The sequence below is a fragment of the Ursus maritimus genome, unplaced genomic scaffold (assembly GCF_017311325.1).
Source record: "Ursus maritimus isolate PB19 unplaced genomic scaffold, ASM1731132v1 scaffold_3, whole genome shotgun sequence".
In the NCBI taxonomy this organism is placed as follows: Eukaryota; Metazoa; Chordata; class Mammalia; order Carnivora; family Ursidae; genus Ursus; species Ursus maritimus.
In genome coordinates this window covers 40,745,734-40,764,737 of record NW_024425563.1, presented here as the reverse complement: position 1 = coordinate 40,764,737, position 19,004 = coordinate 40,745,734, and the positions used below count along the sequence as shown (strand labels likewise).

The 19,004-nt window shown below is 37.8% G+C and overlaps 1 protein-coding gene across 3 annotated transcripts in view; it reads left to right on the top strand.

Moving 5' to 3' along the window:
• The window catches only part of SEPTIN7 (septin 7), a 122,256-nt gene that overhangs the window by 79,467 nt on the left and 23,785 nt on the right, over positions 1-19,004 (top strand). For all 3 annotated transcript variants that reach the window (XM_040644104.1, XM_040644105.1, XM_040644106.1), the window contains 4 exons: positions 9,756-9,856; positions 10,708-10,842; positions 16,173-16,290; positions 18,828-18,920. In XM_040644104.1, coding sequence (XP_040500038.1) covers positions 9,756-9,856; positions 10,708-10,842; positions 16,173-16,290; positions 18,828-18,920 — 447 coding nt within the window. The remainder of the gene's footprint in view (positions 1-9,755; positions 9,857-10,707; positions 10,843-16,172; positions 16,291-18,827; positions 18,921-19,004) is intronic.

Below are 19,004 nucleotides of genomic sequence, written 5' to 3'. Positions count from 1 at the left end.
TGTCTCTTTATTCTGGTTAAGAGTTGGCTTGTGTATCTTGCTGCTCCCCTGTTGGGGGCATATATATTTATAATTGTCATATCCACTTGTTGAATACTTCCCTTAAGAATAATATAGTGCCCTTCTGCATCTCTAACTATAGTCTGTAGTTTAAAATCCAATCTATCTGATATGAGAATTGCTACCCCAGCTTTCTTTTGAGGTCCATTTGCGTGAAAGATGGTACTCCATCCCCTTACTCTCAGTCTGAATGCATCTTTGGGTTCGAAATGAGTCTCTTGTAGACAGCAAATGGATGGGTCATTTCTTTTTATCCAATCTGCAACCCTGTGGCGTTTATGGGAGCGTTTAAACCATTTACATTGACACTAAGAACTGAGAGATAGAATTTTAATGATGCCATGTTGCCAGTAAAGTCTTTGTTTGTATTGGCTGTGACTTTCTGTTCTGTATCACTCTTGGGGCCTTTTTACTTTTATAGAACCCCCCGTAATATCTCCTGTAGGGCTGGTTTCGTAGTTACAAAATTGGTTAGTGACTGGCGATTCTGAAATGTCTTTATTTCTCCATCAATTCTGAATGACAGCCTTGCTGGATAAAGGATCCTTGGCTGCATGTTTTTCTCTGAAAGAGCTTTAAATATGCTCCCCCAACCCTTTCTCTCATTCCAGGTCTGTGTAGACAGGTCTGACGTAATTCTGATGCCTTTGCCTTGGTACGTGAGAAATTTCTTTGCCCTGGCCGCTTTCAATACTGTATCCTTGCATCTAATATTTGCGAATTGCACTATGACGTGACGTGGCGTAGGTTTGTCGTGGTTGAGCTTGGGAGGGGTCCTCTCTGCCTCTTGGACACGAATGTTTGTTTCCCTTGCTAGATTAGGGAAGTTTTCAGCTACAATTTGTTCAAATATCTCTTCTAGACCTCTGTTTTTCTCCACCCCCTCGGGGATGCCGATGATTCTAACATTGGATCGTTTCATTGAGTCAGTAATCTCCCGTAACCTACATTCGTGGGCGTGGATTTTTTTAAGACCATCTTCTATTTTCATTTTTTCCTCTATTAACCCATCCTCCAATTCACTAACCCGTTCCTCTGCTTCTGCGACCCTGGCCGTCAGAGCCTCTAGTTTTGCCTGCATTTGGCTCATAGAATTTTTAATTTCTGTCAGATTTGCTCTCATTTCTGTCCTTAGGGATTCTATATTCTCAGTAACCTTTTCGTTAATAGTTTTTTCAATTCTACTCATCATTTTGACCATCGTTACTCTGAATTCCATTTCTGATAATTTGGTTACATCCATATCCATAATTTCTGTGGCAGAGGCCACAGACTCACTGTCTTTTCTTTGCTGGGGGGGCTTCTCCTTCTTGTTGTTCTGATGAGGAGAGGTTGCGGGGTTGTCCAGAGCCCAAATTATTGACCAGGACCCAGGCTGTACGCCCCTGTTTTATAGGGATCTTAGGGATGTGGGCTTCTTCTTTAAAGATTTTATTTATTTATTTATGTGGCAGCCAACCAGTGAGAGAGGGAACACAAGCAGGGGAGTGGGAGAGGAAGAAGCAGACTCCCAGTGGAGGAGCCCGATGAGGGACTCCTTTCCGGAACGCCGGGATCACGCCCTAAGCCGAAGACAGGCGCTCAATGACTGCACCACGCAGGCGCCCCAGTTGTGGGCTTCTTGATTTTTCAGCCTGCCTTCTGTGTTCTGGGGGAGGGGCCTGCCGCGCCGATACTCAGGCAACCCTGTTTGGGTAGAGTCTCTGTCCCCTGCGAGGGGGGTTGGGGATGGGCACTCTCTGAGCCGGTATTTCCAGGCTTTTGTTCTCTGGCGGCTTTCCCTGGCGGTTTGCTGTGCCTCTTCTGAGAGTCAGAGCAGCAGCGGCCGAATTTCAGCCTCTGTCACAGAACAGAGGGATTGCGGCCCGTTCTCTACTAATGTTCTGGCCACTTTAACTCTGCTACTGTTGGTGCTGCTCAACCCTGCAGCGTCCCAGGATGTGCGCCCCACACCCGGTGTCCTAGCCCTCACTTCCAGGGCCGGCGCGTCTCTGTCCTTTGTGTTTCTAACGCCGCCAGCCGCCAGCCGCCCCGCGTGCTCCCAGAGCTCCCGGTCTCAGTCTATTTCTGGTGAGCGCACCGGGATTCCAGAGCTCCGTGAGAAGCCTGGTGGCGCGCGCTCCCGGTTCACGGTCTCAGTCTGCTGTTTTGCGGGTGCCGTCCGCGAGTCCGCCCGCTCCCCCGTGCAGGTGGCTACCTCTTCCCGGCGCCCAAACGCGGCGTCTCCCTCCCCCTTCCGTTTATCTTCCGATATCTGTGTGCGGTTTCACGGCTCCCCGCTTCGTACCTCAATACTCAGCACTGGAGATGTTCATTTATAGAGATCCAGATGCATCTTCCTGCGTCTCAGGCTGGTTCCGTGGTTGTTTAGGCTGGTCTGGTACCTATCCAGCTCGACTTGGAGGACCGGCTGAAAAAGGTGTCTCCTACTCCTCCACCATCTAAACTCCTCCTCAAGGTATAGCATATTCCAAAGTTAGCAGGCAATCCGAGGGTGATGGCTTCGCTCCTGTAGCAAAGTATTGGCAACATCCAAAACGTATTTCATATCCATGTTTTGTCCTTCCCTGCTCCTTCTTACGACGATGCGAAAGAATCAAATGCCCGGCGTACGTGAATCCTGTGAATCATTCTTAAATCTCTTCTTTTTACCAAAAATTAAGACCTATAACATCTGAGAACTGGATTGATTCTTACTAGAATCCCAGAGAAGTACTCTTTCCTGACTGTATGGAGGTATTCCTTGATATACTAGAAACAAGTTGAAGATCCTGTGTACTCTCTTCCTCACTTTTCCAGGAGAGAACATAACATGTTCTGAGTCATTCCATTTGTTTAGAGAATAGAAGGTAGTTTTCTTTCACAGTTGACTGGCTCTTCACCAAGTTCAGTAATCTAGCGGATAATCTCCTCTTGGAAGCTCATAAATTCTTTCAGTGGAGGATGTTTAGAAGTATAACATCTCAGCCTAGACATATCAGACCAGGAGAAACATAAAATCCTGAGTTTCAAAAGTCTGCAATTTCCCTGACCTGAAGGCTTTCTGGAACACTTCCAACTGCCCAAAAAAAAAAAAAAAATAGAAGAAGACAACAAAAAGAAAAATCCTGTGATGTAGTGGGGTAGGGAGTGAGATTTTAATGAAGACTGTGGTCTCATAATCTCCTCCCTGAGCATTATTTATTTGTAAGAGTCTGGTATCATAAATTCCTTCACATTTGCAGTCTTGGAAGGAAAGAGGCATCTACACTGAACAGAGAGATGGTTCTGAGTTTCCTGTATATGAGTGGTTCTGATTTGAATGGAATTTTCAGTATTAAATAGAAGTCTTTTGCGATTAATTCCCGTGTCCTGCCTTGAGCCTCCGTAGGACTCTGAGTGCTGCAGCTCCAAATGTGAGCCAACACTCCAGTCCCAGAGTTTTTTATACTTGTGGTTCTCAAACTCGTGAACATCACAGTCACTTGGAAGGCTGGTTAAAACATTGCTGAGTCCCCCTCCCCTCAGAGTTTGCTATTTAATAGGTTTGAGGCAGGGCCCAAAGAATTCATGTTTCTCAAAAGTTCCCAGATATGTATCTGCTCCTCAGGATACTACACTTTGAGAGCCACTGCTCTGCATTGTTTCCAGCATGATACAGACTGGTTTTATCCTGTCTCTCAGGGAAGAAGTTAGAGAGTACTGTTTATCCTTCATTCTTTGAGAATACTTCACATTGAATGAAATAGTACCTGTAACTTCTGTTTTTATTCATGAATTTTTTTTAATAGACTGATTAAAATGAAGTGATAGAATTGAACACTTGTTCCACTTTGTGTTCCATTCTCAAAAATAGATCCTCAGATTAACAAAGTTTTAAGAAAAATATTACATACAGTGTTGTATGTATAGTAGCAAATTTTATAATTTTGTTACACTTGAAAATTTTTGAATCCTATTTTAAGTCCGTGAAGGGTTGCCAACTATCTCCAAAGGAAAGACTGTCCTTTATTCTGAGACTAATTAAATTGTTTCAATTTCTTTTGTGAAATGAGAGTGTTAGGTCTTTTTTTAAAGATTTATTTATTCATTTGAGAGAGAGTGTGGGGGGTGGAGGGACAAAGGGAGAAGGGAGAGAAAGAATCTCCAGCAGACTCCCTGCTGAGTGCGGAGCCCAAGGCAGGGCTTGATCTCATGACCCAGAGATTATGAGCCGAAATCAAGAGTCAGACACTCAACCAACTGAGCCACCCAGGCACCCAAGAGTATTAGGGGTTTTTTTGTTTGTTTGTTTGCTTGTTTTCATTTGTTTGTTTTTTGAGTTCTTAGTTGGCAACCTTATATTGGTCCCCTTTAAAACTTTTTTTCTTGGCTTATGAAGTCCTACAAATCACTCTTGCAGATTAAATGGCTATAGAAATTTTGGAAGTGAGAAAAGGTGAAAACAATGAATCCTGTCCCTAAGATAATGTTTTATAGACTCCTTGAGACCTTTTTTATAAAGCCCAGTTAGGAAATTCTCTTGTTGATATTGGTCCAATATTGATAGTTTTTTGAACCATTCATAAAACAGACATTTGAATGCTTATCTTACTCGAGGTTTTGGGGCTACAGTGATGATAGACACGATCAAAGTTCTTAAGCCAGTCACATGAAGGATATAGCAAGCAAATATGATTTAGTGAGAATATGCTGCTGTAAGGTGCTATAGATTACCTTGGCAGGGTAGATTTTAGTGAAGTAGTAGGAATGGAGGGCAAGATGGCACTGGTTTGAGAAGTGAGTAGTAAATGAGGCACTGATGATGGGATGGCTATGAAGGAAGGGATGAAAGTGAATACCTAGAGTTGAGTGTAGGGTACTGAGAGAGTCATTTGGTTTTTATTTCCAAGAAAGACCTGAGAATGTTTATATCCTATGGGGAATTAATCTCTAAGAGATGAGAGGTTGAAAATAAAGGGGAAATAGTCTAAGCAGTTGTCAATATGACTCTAATATGGAGTAGTCAGATTCCTGGTATAGATTGAGAAATTAACCTTAGGAAGAAAGGGATCTATTTCACTGAACAGAAGGAAAGACTGTTGCTTCAAACAAATTGGGGATGCTGTTGTCTTCATGTAGAGATGAGGTACTTTGCTGAGCATGGTGACAGAGAAGAGCCATACTGGGAAATGAGAGAGGAATGAGACTAGTGAGCACATAGAAGGATTATTGGATAGCAGGGAAATTCCTGTCAAATGGAAGTTCGTGAATTTTGTGGAACAGAAAGATACCTGGGCTGGAAAGGAAAAAGAAATAAAGGGTTTAGGAGGGGGGTTGCTAATAGAAAATGAAAGGGACAGGCAACTTAAGATCTCGGTGTAAGGAGTCAGGGGAAATGAGGTGTAGTGATTTAGTGTGCGTGTGTGTGTGCGCACGCGTGTGCATGTGCGCACATGTGTGCATGCGCGCACGTGCTTAAAAATTTATTAATTTGAGAGAGAGCAAGAGTGAGGGGCTGGGGAAGAGGCAGAGAGGGAGAGAGATCTCAGTCAGGCTCCACACTGAGCGCAGACCCTGATGTGGGGCTTGATCTCAAGACCCTAAGATCGTGACCTAAGCTGAAACCAAGAGTCAGATGCTTAACCATCTGAGCCACCCAGGTGCCCCTAGAATTTGAATCTTTGGATCAACTGCCTGCTTTCTTTTCTTTTTTCTTTTCTTTTCTTTTCTTTTCTTTTCTTTTCTTTTCTTTTCTTTTCTTTTCTTTTCTTTTTTCTTTTCTTTCTTTTCTTTTCTTTTCTTTTCTTTCTTTTCTTCTCTCTTTCTCTCTTTCTTTTCTTGAATCTTTGGATCAACTGCCTTTCTTTCTCCTTCCTTCCTTCCTTCCTTCCTTCCTTCCTTCCTTCCTTCCTTCCCTCCCTCCCTCCCTCCCTCCCTCCCTCCCTCCTGCTTGCTGATTTTATTTATTTATTTGTCAGAGAGCATGGGGGGGGGTGCAGAGGGAGAAGCAGGCTCCCTGCTGAGAAGGAGCCCAATGCGGGACTCAGTCCCAAGACCCTGGGATCATGACCTGAGCCCTGAGCCGAAGGCAGACGCTTAACCAACTGAGCCACCCAGGCGTCCCTGGATCAACTCTCTTAATAAACTAGATAAGGGTCTTGATGAGAAGGAAATAATCTTTAGGCATAATGATTCTACTATTGGTCACTCGCCTCTTAGTTTCTTGTGGAACATAATGAAGTACCTAAGATGATATTTATCTTTTCAGGCATTAAATAATCCAAATAGATAGTTTTTGTTTTTGAGCTAAGTGGAATATCTCAGGCTGTTTAAGTCTCTGTTGTCCCAAGTCCCTGCAGAGCTTTGGCTGTAATACCACCTCCTTGTGGGTAGAGAGGTAAGCTCCTGACAGAAAATTTTAACCCTCTTCTTGAAATTTAACATAATTAATTAAGTAATACTTTCTACTTAGTTTAACAAATAACTCTTAAACATTAGGTTATAAAACTTTTTTTTTTTAAGATTTTTTTTATTTATCTGACAGAGATAGAGACAGCCCGCGAGAGAGGGAACACAAGCAGGGGGACTGGGAGAGGAAGAAGCAGGCTCCTAGCGGAAGAGCCTGATGTGGGGCTTGATCCCATAACGCTGGGATCACGCCCTGAGCCAAAGGCAGACGCTTAACCGCTGTGCTACCCAGGCGCCCCAGGTTATAAAACTTTTAACCATCTTTTGAAAATGAAAGAAATGAAGCTATAGAAACACTGAAGGTTTAATTTTTTTTTCTCAGATTGAAAAATGGAACAATATTAGAAAAAAGGGTGCTTTGGATTTCTGTGAACTAAGAGTCCAAAAGAGTCCTCAGTAAATTAATTGTACATAAACAATATAATGGGCTTTAGTTTTATTTTTCAGAGAGAAACACATAATTGAAAATACTCTTGATTCATTCTTTCAGTATTAAATTATGCATTTAATCTTAGAGAACTTTGAGTGATGCCATAAAATATGCTGATGTGACCTGCTTAAGTAAAGTGCATGGGAAAGTGACCATTTGGAATAGATTTCTTAAGAAAAGTTTGAAATTCCTGGACTTGAACTAATTTGTTTTCCATGGATCCCATGGGGATACTTGCAAAACCAGATGATAGGATACAGTCGGATCCTGTGAATGGCACTAGTTTACAGTTAAGTTTTCTGGATCTCTTCCATATGTTGCCTTCTATCTATTTGACCATGTATGGATACATAGAATTTCATAGGCCAGAAAAGACCTTTTATAAACAGACTCTTCAAAGTATTTAAAATATAGATCTTAATTTTTTTTTTATGTCAGTAAACAAGTTGTTAAACTGGTTATAAAAACAAGGAAACAAGGATCTTAAAATTTAAGCTGGTATGGTGTGTGATTAGTATACAACCTATTTTTGAAGGTAGAAATGGGCTTTGCTTAGTAATAAGGGAACCAGAAATGCTTTGGAGTAAAATTGGGGGATGATTCATGGAGAATGTATTTTGCATCAGTTTCTAATATATAGTGCTGTGTCATTTAAAGGAATTATTAGGTAAAGGGATGGTATGATTACTTTGGATATTTCTGCTTCAGTGACAGTTACCATAAATGAATAACCTGTTTTTATGAAGGAGATGGAAGCAAATTCAAGATATATTGAGATGTTGGAGATTGTCCACTTTTTTAAATTGATATATAATGACAAATAATTCGAGTGTCCTTTGACTAGAGGACAAGCATATATATAAAATATGAACTTTGTAAGTCACATGACATAATATCACTTTTTTTTTTAAGTTTTGAAAATCTAACACTGGTAAGTCTGATTATTTCCTCATTTTCCTTTCTCATATTATGAGAGTAACCTGGTATCAGACTAGCTGTATTATCTTAGCTATGTGGTGTGAAACAGTGGTCTTCTAAGCAATGCACATCCATTGTTGATAGTGAAAATGGCCAGAAGATATTAAGAACCCTATTTATTGATGTTTCCTTTTTTAATCTACAGAGAATTAATACTGTGTTAATATTTATTAACAGATTTCCAATTGTATATATTTGGTAGATATAAATAAATATATTTGGGATGTTCAAAATTTCCACTGGTAGTTCACACTAGGATTAAAGCAGTATAAAGGCCATTGGTCTAAAAGATAAGACCTTTGCCTCTTACTTGTCTAAAAGATTAGAAGCCCCTCCATGGACATACATGTCCAAATCTGTCAGGCAGTGTTTTCAGTTTTAACAAGATTTTTTTTATACTATTTCTTTTAACAAAATAACTTTAGGTTCCCGTAGACCTGTACTGTCCATTCAGTGTCACCAAGCCACATGTGTCTATTTAAATTTAAGTTGATTCAAATTAAATAGTTAAGTCAGCTCCTCAGTTGCTCTAGTCACATTTCAAGGGCTAAGTAGCCACATAGCAAGCATCTGCCATATTGGACAGTGAAGATACAGAACATTTGCATCATCATCTCAGAAAGTTCTATTGGATAGTGCTGCTACAGACTTTCTTGCTCAGCAGTCTTAGTTCCTCACTCTCTTCATGCATCAGCTAGCCTCTGTAAAAATTGCCAAAGGAAAATAGAAGGACATCATATCTGTAATCCCAAAAGGTACACCCAATTTTTTCTACCTAGAAATTAGTCACTTTTCCTTTCCAAACATAAATAGTTGAAGTTGCTTTTCACATGTTGATGATTAGATTTTTCCCTTAAGCCTTATAGTACTTAATTCATACCATCTTATGGCAATTAACACTCAAAATTTGAGTCTAATTCTACCCTCTTAAATTAGCTTGTCAGTATACCTCGAGTCTCTAGTCTTAGTTAGCCCTTGATATAAATTGTACATTGAATGAAACCTTGTGTTTTTTCGGGCAGTTAGTCCCCTTTTTTGTTTGAATCAGTGTTTACTTTATCTAGCAGCAGCATATTCCCAAGATGAACGAGTTATATGTTCTGATACACAGCTTGTGGTTACAGAAAATCTTAGATTGTAGGAGGAACTGTTGGCATTGTTTAAGTCCAATACCCTTTCTCAAGTAGAATATTTTTACAAATTGTAATGAGAACCAAAGATTTTAATCAGAGTTAGTAGGATTTTTTTTTTTTCTTCAGTGCCTGCATCTTTGCCGACTGCTTTGGTCTAAATGTGCAGTATACTATTTGAGAAGAGAATTGGATCTTAGCCATATCATAAACACAAGTGTAAATAATTACAGCCATGCTGAGAAAGATTTGGGAATGGTAATAAGTTAACTTGAGTAATTGTTTTGGACCAAACTAGATGGAGATAGTCCAGGAAAACATTTACTGTAAATGATACATTAGATGTACTTGTCTGGTCAATTGCCTTTGATTTCTATGAATTACCAAATCATTCAAGCACATTGTTTGTTTATATTATTAGTTACACGTTTAGATTATGTGAGTGTTATATGGCTTTAGTGACTATTACTATTTTCTCAGTTCCTGTTTTCCTTCTTTATGTCAATTATAAGCCCTAAACACACTATTTATATATGTGCCTTTCTTTCAAGTAACCAGGACTTCTAAATATCCACAAGAATTGATTCTAAAGAAAATGTGGGGTTAGGTATTTTGTTTGTAAAATTTTCCCAGTTGGTTTTGATTAATGCTCATCTCCTGCCTCTTACCTCGTAGGAAACCACAGGTGTAATGTGTGGTAGTAATATCTGTACCAATGACTCTTACAGGTGGAACAATCCAAAGTTTTAATCAAAGAAGGTGGTGTTCAGTTGCTGCTCACAATAGTTGATACCCCAGGATTTGGAGATGCGGTGGATAATAGTAATTGGTAAGAAGGGTTGTCATCACTGCTTTATATTGCATTTGGGGTATGGGTGGTTAGACTTTTTCTGCTTAAGATTTCAAACTTCTCATTTTAGCAAAAGTCACTAAATTTTTAAGTGATATGACTTGAGTTCTTATACCAACTTTGCCACTTACTTGAAAATGTTGCTTAACTTCTCTGAACTGATTTCTATAAAATGGAGATAATACCTATCATAGAATTATTCTGAAGACAAATTCCAAAACAACATAGATACAAGAATTCTCATTATTATGAGGAAGTTAAAACTTTTTATTTTTCTACCATAATTTTATCCACTTATTATATGTGTTATTTTCTATCACATCCTAATTTAAACCTGATTTTAAATGTTCAATTTTTCCAAGTCATAAGTTAAGAAAACATTTATGGCATTTTATTTGGAAATAATACCTTAGTATCTTATAAACAATATTTAAATTTTTCTTTGAGTACCACATTGTTTTTTAAGTAAATTTCTGTGTCAGCTTTTAAAACACCTAAATAAATTCATCATGAGGTTTTTGTATTATTTAATCTTTTCATTTGAAATATAGAACTCTGTACTTATCAATGCAAATAAAGTGATAATTTGGCTGTGCTTTAACTATATAATTAATTTTCTTTGATTTGGAAAGTTTAGAAATAATCAAGATTTATTCAGTGTAATTAATATTTGTTTTTGAATCAGTGTATGTAGAATAATTTGAGATCTCTTCCACTGGTTTGATTGGTTTTGCCATTTAAAAATATTGATTACTCCACTTTAGCAGTCATCAGTTGTACATTCATATGTAAATTACAACTTAATTATTTTATTTATCTGCTTTCTATAGCTGGCAGCCTGTTATTGACTACATTGATAGTAAATTTGAGGACTACCTAAATGCAGAATCTCGAGTGAACAGACGTCAGATGCCTGATAACAGGGTGCAGTGTTGTTTATACTTCATTGCTCCTTCAGGACATGGGTCAGTACCTTAATACTTCTGATAACTTGCTATTGCTTATTATTACTGAACTTTGGGTGCATATTTTAGTAATCCAGATCTCTGTGGAATATGTTTAACTACACCAGTTGTGAAATCCGAAATTCTATATAAAAATGGCTTATAAAAAACATTTTTTAAGTCCTAGATAAGCTAACAGTAATTTTACTTCTTAGTTCATACATAAGGCTTTTTTACCTGCTTCACTATAAGAAACAGTGTTTCCATCAAGGTTTAATGTCTCAGTGTGGCTAGTTTAGCTTCCTTTTGACCTCTTGCCACAAATTGAACTACTAAATAATGAGAAACAGCTATAACAATTAACTGAGACATATTCTGAGAAACTCCAAAGATGTTTTTACTATGGATCTGATGGAAAAGGTTACCAAAAAAGTTAAGTACCTAAGTTCTTATGTGCCATTTATTTCTTCACTAAGTTTCTTTGGCTCTGTTTCACCTTAGCTGTCACAATCATGTTTTAAGTTTCATATCATCTGTGCTAACCGTCTACTTATTAGGAGTTTAAATGTAAGTATTAAGACATTCATATGATCCGATTATTATTCTTGTTAGTATGGCCAGCCTCTATTCCTTTTTTTATTGTTTGTACTTCATCTGTCATTTGAGTAGATATATGTGTCACTGTCAACTGCAGATGTTTGTATTTACTTTTCTTCAGTCTTTTTGTTTGGGTAGATGACCCCACATAGCTCAGCCACCTGATGATTAGGGCTGCTATCTCTCTACCAGAAGGAACCGGAATAGTATACAGCATCAGACTAAATAGCAGTACACCACCTCAGATTACAGTAGTATAAATCAGTTCCTTCATAACAGTACCTTTCTCTTCTATTTTCTGCTGCTTTCACCACCATTTTCCTAGATAAGCTAATGCCCATTATCATTATCATGGTTGAGCAAAAAGTCTTAAATTATGTAGTTTACGATTTTTGTACTCTCGGATTATAGTGGTGCAAATGTTTCTTTGTTTCTAAAATTCTTCTACAGTGTTCTTAGAAGTTTACATATTTATTTATTTTTTATTTTTTTTTAAAGATTTTATTTATTTATTTGACAGAGATAGAGACAGCCAGCGAGAGAGGGAACACAAGCAGGGGGAGTGGGAGAGGAAGAAGCAGGCTCATAGCAGAAGAGCCTGATGTGGGGCTCGATCCCAGATCGCCAGGATCACGCCCTGAGCCGAAGGCAGACGCTTAACCGCTATGCCACCCAGGCGCCCCGAAGTTTACATATTTAATATGCAAAATTGACTCATCTACTTAAAAGCCCCCCCCAAAATCTCAAAAGCATAACACACTGTATGTAGCCTTTTATGAGTACCTGCTAGATTCTTCCTGATTTTTTATTTATTTTTATTTATTTATTTTTAATCATTCTGGGTTAACTTGTTAGGGCTTTTTCTTGGAAGCCAACAGAGTAAAATCTTAACTGCATTTTAGTCAATAGAAATTTGTCAGTTTTTATCCAGTTTTATTATTTTAGATCTTTTGGACTCTCTCCAGGATTTAGTAATTCTCATGAAATCACATTCCTTCCATCCCTGGGGGAAAGTATATTTCTTAAAATTGCATGGGAAATAAGATTAAATTTTTTTTTAGTAATTCAAATGATGTGTAGTAGCTTTGGGCCATTTCTTATTTGTCACAAGAGATAGGAGTTCAAAATTTTTATTCTCTAGGTATAAAAATTGTGCTTTTGAATAGTTTCTCATTTTCACTACTTTTAGGCATGGAACAAAGTTTTGCTCATTGGTATGTGTTACTGTGGATTAAGTGAAAGAATAATACACTGACTTTATGTAGAGAGTTCCTGATCTTCTGTTCACTACAGACTGAAATTCTAGGCAGTCTAATAGATGAATCAGGGCCTTTCTATCTTATCTAGGTAGTCCCTAGATTCCCTTTTTTGAGGGGTCTTGTTTTGGAGTAATTATAAATTGATCCAGCATTGTATTTATAATGTCCCCCACCTCCGCCCACCTAGTGTCATCACTAAACACAGGACTGATTTATGATTTCAGGAATCGTTGCTTCATTTTCTGTTCAGTGATTGGTAATAGCTATTAAAATTAAAAACTGTCTTGGAACTTGAATTTTAAAGTGGTATTTTTACCCTTTTGAATATTGATAGCCATTTAAAAAAAAAATCAGTGTCGTTCAGTGGGTTTTATATCGATTTTTTCCCTTAGAAATACATGTATGTGTATTTATCATTTGCCCTGTAGTCATTTTATTTTGCTGTAGGCTTTGAGGTTAAATAGTCTTTTTCCTCTAATGTGGGTTTATCTTCTAGAAATTCTATAAAGGACTTTCCATTGTTTAAAACTAAATTTCTTGGAAAAGATGACCTGAAATAAAACTAAGTGGACAGAGGAAAAATTTCAACCAGAATGTAATCTACATGTGAACTAAATGTTTTCTGCTGTTGACATTTTGTAAGCTTCTGAAATTTGTATTCTAATTTAAAAGGGCAGAAGGGTTTTATCGGGGCTTTTATAAAGGTTTTACCTTTTTTTTCCCTAAAGTTTAATTTTTAAACAGATTTAAATGTTCTTCAGCCTTGTTTTATATTTAAAAAGTTGACGTTACCCGTTTCCTTGTCATGGTTGTTTTTCAGTGTCTTTCTCTTTAAAAGTTGAGATAATAAATACTCAGCAAGTGCTGTTTTACTTTTAAGTGTAGAACCTTGGTAACTTACATTTTGATTTTAATATTTTATATTAAATGATCTTATAATGTATTAAAATTTTAGATTAACTGAATTCTTTTCTGTTACTGGTTTAATGAGGTCGTATTGGTGGTAACTTAAATTTGTCATGAGTATAATCTGGAAAGTGAACTATAAAAGTTTACAAATCTGAGATTGATTGACTGGGCCATGGCTTTTATATTTAGTGTTACATATAATGACTGATGAAAAAAAGCAAAACTTAAATTTTTTTTCAAAGTTGGGTATGTTCTTTCACTTAGCACTTATGAAGTAAGGGTGCTGTTTATAGATCATACAGTGTTATTCCAGCGACAATCTCTTTTCTGTAGTGTTCCCTATTCTCTGAATGCCAATATCACATTTCAAAGGATTCAGGATAAGGAGAATTAGAATAGGAGGTAGGTGTCTTCTCCATACCTGCCTTCCTATTCCATATCCCTATCTTTCTGCCAGTCAGCATCACTACAACTAAGAGGTATAGTATTATTTATTATTTGTTAGTAAAAAGGAATACCTCTTTAGTCTCTGGGTCCCCGACCTCCCAACTACTTACATATATGTGTGTGTGATATATTATATATATCTATCTATGTATATAGATTCTCTTTTAAGAATATATATTATATATAATATACACACAATATGTTTATTTAACTATAATACTTTAAAAGAACTCAACAGGGCTTTTTTTAAATTTTACATTAGTAAAATTCATAATGAAACTAGATCTTTATTCCAGTTGTTTTTAAGGTTTGTAAGTTAAGGAATACCAATTTAGAATGGTATTTCTATGCAAAATATTCCCATCATCTTCATTTATTTTTGTGGGATAGTAATTTTTAGCCTATAATATATTCTTGATGTGAAGAATTTCTTTGGTTTTCATTTAGAGTTATTCAAGAACATAAGGAAAATCACAGCAGCTTACTTTTTTGGTCAGCAAATATTTGGGCACCCCAGGTGTCGACACTGTGCTAGGTATTGGAGATATAGATGAATGAGACAAAGACCTTGCTCTTAAGGATCTCTAGTGAGAAGATGGGGAAAACAGATACACAATATATGGCAAATTAAGTGTTGTGACTTCTTAGAAGATGCCTAGTGTTAAGTCAGAGAAAAATACGCAGAGGAAATGAGAATTGTAAGCCAAGTCCTAAAGGACCAATAGAAATTAGACAAGCCAAGTAGAAGGGGGATGGGAATGGAGCATGTTTTAGGTAGAGGCAGTAGCCCCTGAACAGTGGTCAAAGTATGGTGCTTTCAAGAAATCATGAGAAGTTCAAAACGGCTGGCATATTAGAAGTAGGAGATGGCAAAAGATGGTAAGGGATGCTAAGAGATGAGGACAGCTAGAAAGGCTATGTCTTCACAGGCCTTGTAGGCCATACTAGCCAAAGAATCTGGCCTTTGGTAAGGTTTTCAGTCGGGGAAATGACTCATTTGGATTTTAGAAAGACCTTTCTGACTGTAGTGTATATGGTTTGGAGGGAAACTGAGTGCAGTCTAATAATTGTCCATACCAAAGGTCTTAGTGGCCTGAACCAAAGTAATACACTTATTTGTTCAGCAGGTTTTGGGAAATCTTTGGGAGTGAGAATCAGAGGAGGGAGGAACCCTGGGTTTCAGCCTTGAGTAATTGGGTGGATTGTAGTAACATTCTCAAAAATAGCACAGAAGAGGAGGGAAAATTTGGGTGTTCAGATGAACTTTTGATTTTGAGGAGTTAAAATTGGATGTCCAAGTAGTATTTCCACTGGGTGAACACAAGTCTGCAACATAAGAATGAGATCTGGGCAGGGTGTGAAGATTTGAGACTCACGGAGGATGGTAGAAGTCACTGTGGTCAATGATAAGCATACAGAATGTAGAGTAAAGAGAAAAGAGGGCCTAGGGTAGAGTAGTCTGAGGAGGGTAACTCTTAAGGGACTAACTTACAGAGAAGATCCTTAGAAGTACCCTGAGGGAACGGCTTATGTGAGAGTAATGTCAAATGCTGCATAATGGGTAAATATAAGAAGTAATGGTAAACAACACAATATTTATGAGTTACTAATGCAAATTATATTAGCAGCATGGCAGTGTTTGGTGACCTTCTTGAAAGTATAATAGCAAAGTGAAGGCAGAAGCCAGATTGTAATGGGTAAAAGGGATGTTGAAGAAGATTCTCTTTTGAGCCTTTTATCTGAGATATAAAGTTGGCAGCAAGAATGGAATGTGCGGTTCAAAGAGGACTGTCATTTTTTTAAAAAAAACGAAACAGATTTCCCAAATTTTGAGTAGTGAGTATAGAGGCTATTCTAGGAAAGCCTATTAGGAGCTTTTCTGGTTTTTCTAATTCCTCTTTAGGGCCCAAAACCCTATGACCAGGGTGTTCAGGGTCTGGAGTCAAAGCCTTCTTAGCCACTCCAATGCTTATTGAGGTCCTGTTCTACCTAACTGTTGCTGGCCCAGTACACCTTCAGAGAGTGGTTCTGATAAGTAAGTAAAGTAGTTCCAGTGTAATTTAATTTAGCGCTGGGGATGTAAATGATCTATTCCCCCAAATTGATCAATTCAGTCATATTAAATATTGTGTATTTCAGACTTAAACCCTTGGATATTGAGTTTATGAAGCGTTTGCATGAAAAAGTGAATATCATTCCACTTATTGCCAAAGCAGACACACTCACTCCAGAGGAGTGCCAACAGTTTAAAAAACAGGTGAGAAAAGGAGCTTGAATTCTTGGGTTTCTTATACCACTCATGTAATTTGCAGTTTTTATATTTTCAGTTTAATGTGTTACAATGTATTTCTCTTGCTACTTTACTATATGGTCGTTTATACTGTATTAAAAGTAACTCTTGAAAATTTTATCTGCCTTAGTTTTCTCCTCAGAGTTGTTACCCATTATCAATAGTGCCCTTATCCTTTGTCAATTTATATAAGACTCTTTTAGATGTTACCGTTACAGCCTCCTCCACCACCCCTCTCCACACCCTTAGAATTATATTTTTAAACTATTTTATTTGAGAGAGAGAGAGAGAGCATGTGTGCACGTGCGCGCGCGCGCACACACACACACACACACACACACACACACACACACACACATACTTGAGCTGGGGTGGGGGGAGGGGCAGAGGGCCAAGCGGACTCCACGCTGAGCAGGGAGCATGACAAGGGGCTTGATCCCAGGACCCTGGGATCATGACCTGAGCCGAAGGCAGACGCTTAACCAACTGAGTCATCCACGCACCACTAGAATTATTTTTTTAGACTGAATTCACAGGAAGAGGATTACTTTTTGAAAGGGTATGATTATTTTATAGTTCTTTTTTTTTTTTTCATGTTGTCATGGTGCTTTCCCAATAAAACAGATTTTTTAATAATGAGTATATTTTTTCTATGCCTTGCCAACATTGTCATTTTATTTTTTAAACTTTTTTTGGAATTGAGTGGCACTTAATTATGTCTTTGACTTTTTAATTTAATTTTCCAGAAAGGCTGAATACTTTTTTAAAGCAGGGGTTTACTTTTTCCTCATTGTGTGTTTGGTTTGTTATATATAACATTTTTTGAAATGTAGTGTGAATTTCTGGAACTACACTTCTATACCAGTAGCCTATTTTTTATTTTATGCCAGTGTTACATTTTTTAAACTGCGGCTACTTTGTTTAAGTAGACTCCACTCCCAGCATGGAGCCCCATGTGCGGGGCTTGAACTCAGGATCCTGAGATCAAAGCCTGAGCTGAGATCAAGAATTCAGTGCTTAATTAATTGAGCCACCCAGGCGCCCCACACTGTAACTACTTTGTATAATACTTAAAAATAGATCTTAGAGTTAGTTATCTCTTAGTGTCTTTATAGTCCCCTTTGTAACAAGGTACTTTGTTTTTCCACGTTTTTCTATATGAATTTTAGAATACCTTGAAACCTGCTACAAAAACCAAAATCTAGGGGCACCTGGGTGGTTCATTTGGTTAAGCAGTCGACTCTTGATTTCGGCTCAGGTCATGGTCCTAGGGTCCTGGGATCAAGCCCCACATCAGACTCTATGCTTGGCAGGGAGTCTCATTGAGGATTCTCTTTGCCCCTTCCCCTGCTTGCTCTCTCTTTCTCTCTCTCAAATAAATAAATCTTAAAAAAAAACAACAACCCAAAATCTGTTAAGATTTGCTTTGAGATTATGCTAAATATGTATATTTTGGTAATGTTTTAGTTCATCATTTTTACTGTATGTATTTCTACTAGGAGTATATATTTATTTATTTTACATTTACTCACGCCCATTTTTATTTTGTAATGTGCTTTTTTTAAGTTCAAATACTAATTGTTCCCCAAATCCAATTCAGATAATGAGAAGGGAGAAGATTTGTTCCTAAGTACTGCTGTGCATAATCTTTAAGAGCCAGACAAATATATGTTTTCATTTGTCTTTTTATAAAAACAACCAAAACCTGTGCCAATATAACTCCCCTTCTGTCTTGGTTTGTATGTATCTTGATATGGAATTACACTAAGAACTTAGGGATAAAAAAGATGAGTAGGATCGCCTGGGTGGCGTAGTCGTTAAGCGTCTGCCTTCTGCTCAGGGTGTGATCCCGGTGTTCTGGGATCGAGCCCCACATCAGGCTCCTCCGCTATGAGCCTGCTTCTTCCTCTCCCACTCCCCCTGCTGTGTTCCCTCTCTCACTGGCTCTCTGTCAAATAAATAAATAAAATCTTAAAAAAAAAAAAAAAGATGAGTAAACAATAATGTCTGCTTCCAAATTGGTCATATTGTAGTGGTTGTCCTTAAAAGTGGTTCTTAACTACAGGGTGCCTATCAAAATCACCTGGAGAACTTTTTTAGAATCAGTTATTGGGGGGCGCCTGGGTGGCTCAGCTGGTTGAGTGCCAAACTCTTGATTTCGACTCAGGCCATGATCTCAGGGTCTTGAGATGGAGTCCTGTGTCAGGCTCTGCTCTGGGCGTGGAGCCTGCTTAGGATTTCCATCCGCCACCCCCACCCCCCGCGCAGCACCCCCTGCTTGTGTGCGCTGTCGCTCTCTGTCAAATAAACAAATAAAATCTTTAAAAAATATATTAAAAGAGAAAAAGATCAGCATAGTTCTTTGCTTTTAGTTTTGCATCACTGAAAAATAGTAAAGAAATGGGAGCTGAGGAATCAGGAATTTAAGAGGAGTATTAATACAAATAAAGCTAATCTACTAATTATGTGTGGTGCTCTTTTGCTAACTTCCTCTTTCATTTTAGATAATGAAAGAAATCCAAGAACATAAAATTAAAATATATGAATTTCCAGAGACAGATGATGAAGAAGAAAATAAGCTTGTTAAAAAGATAAAGGTAGGTTTATTCCCATATGTACACTAAAATGTTTTAGGGCCTTAAAACCACTGAAATATCTGCTGAAAAGATAAAAAATATCAG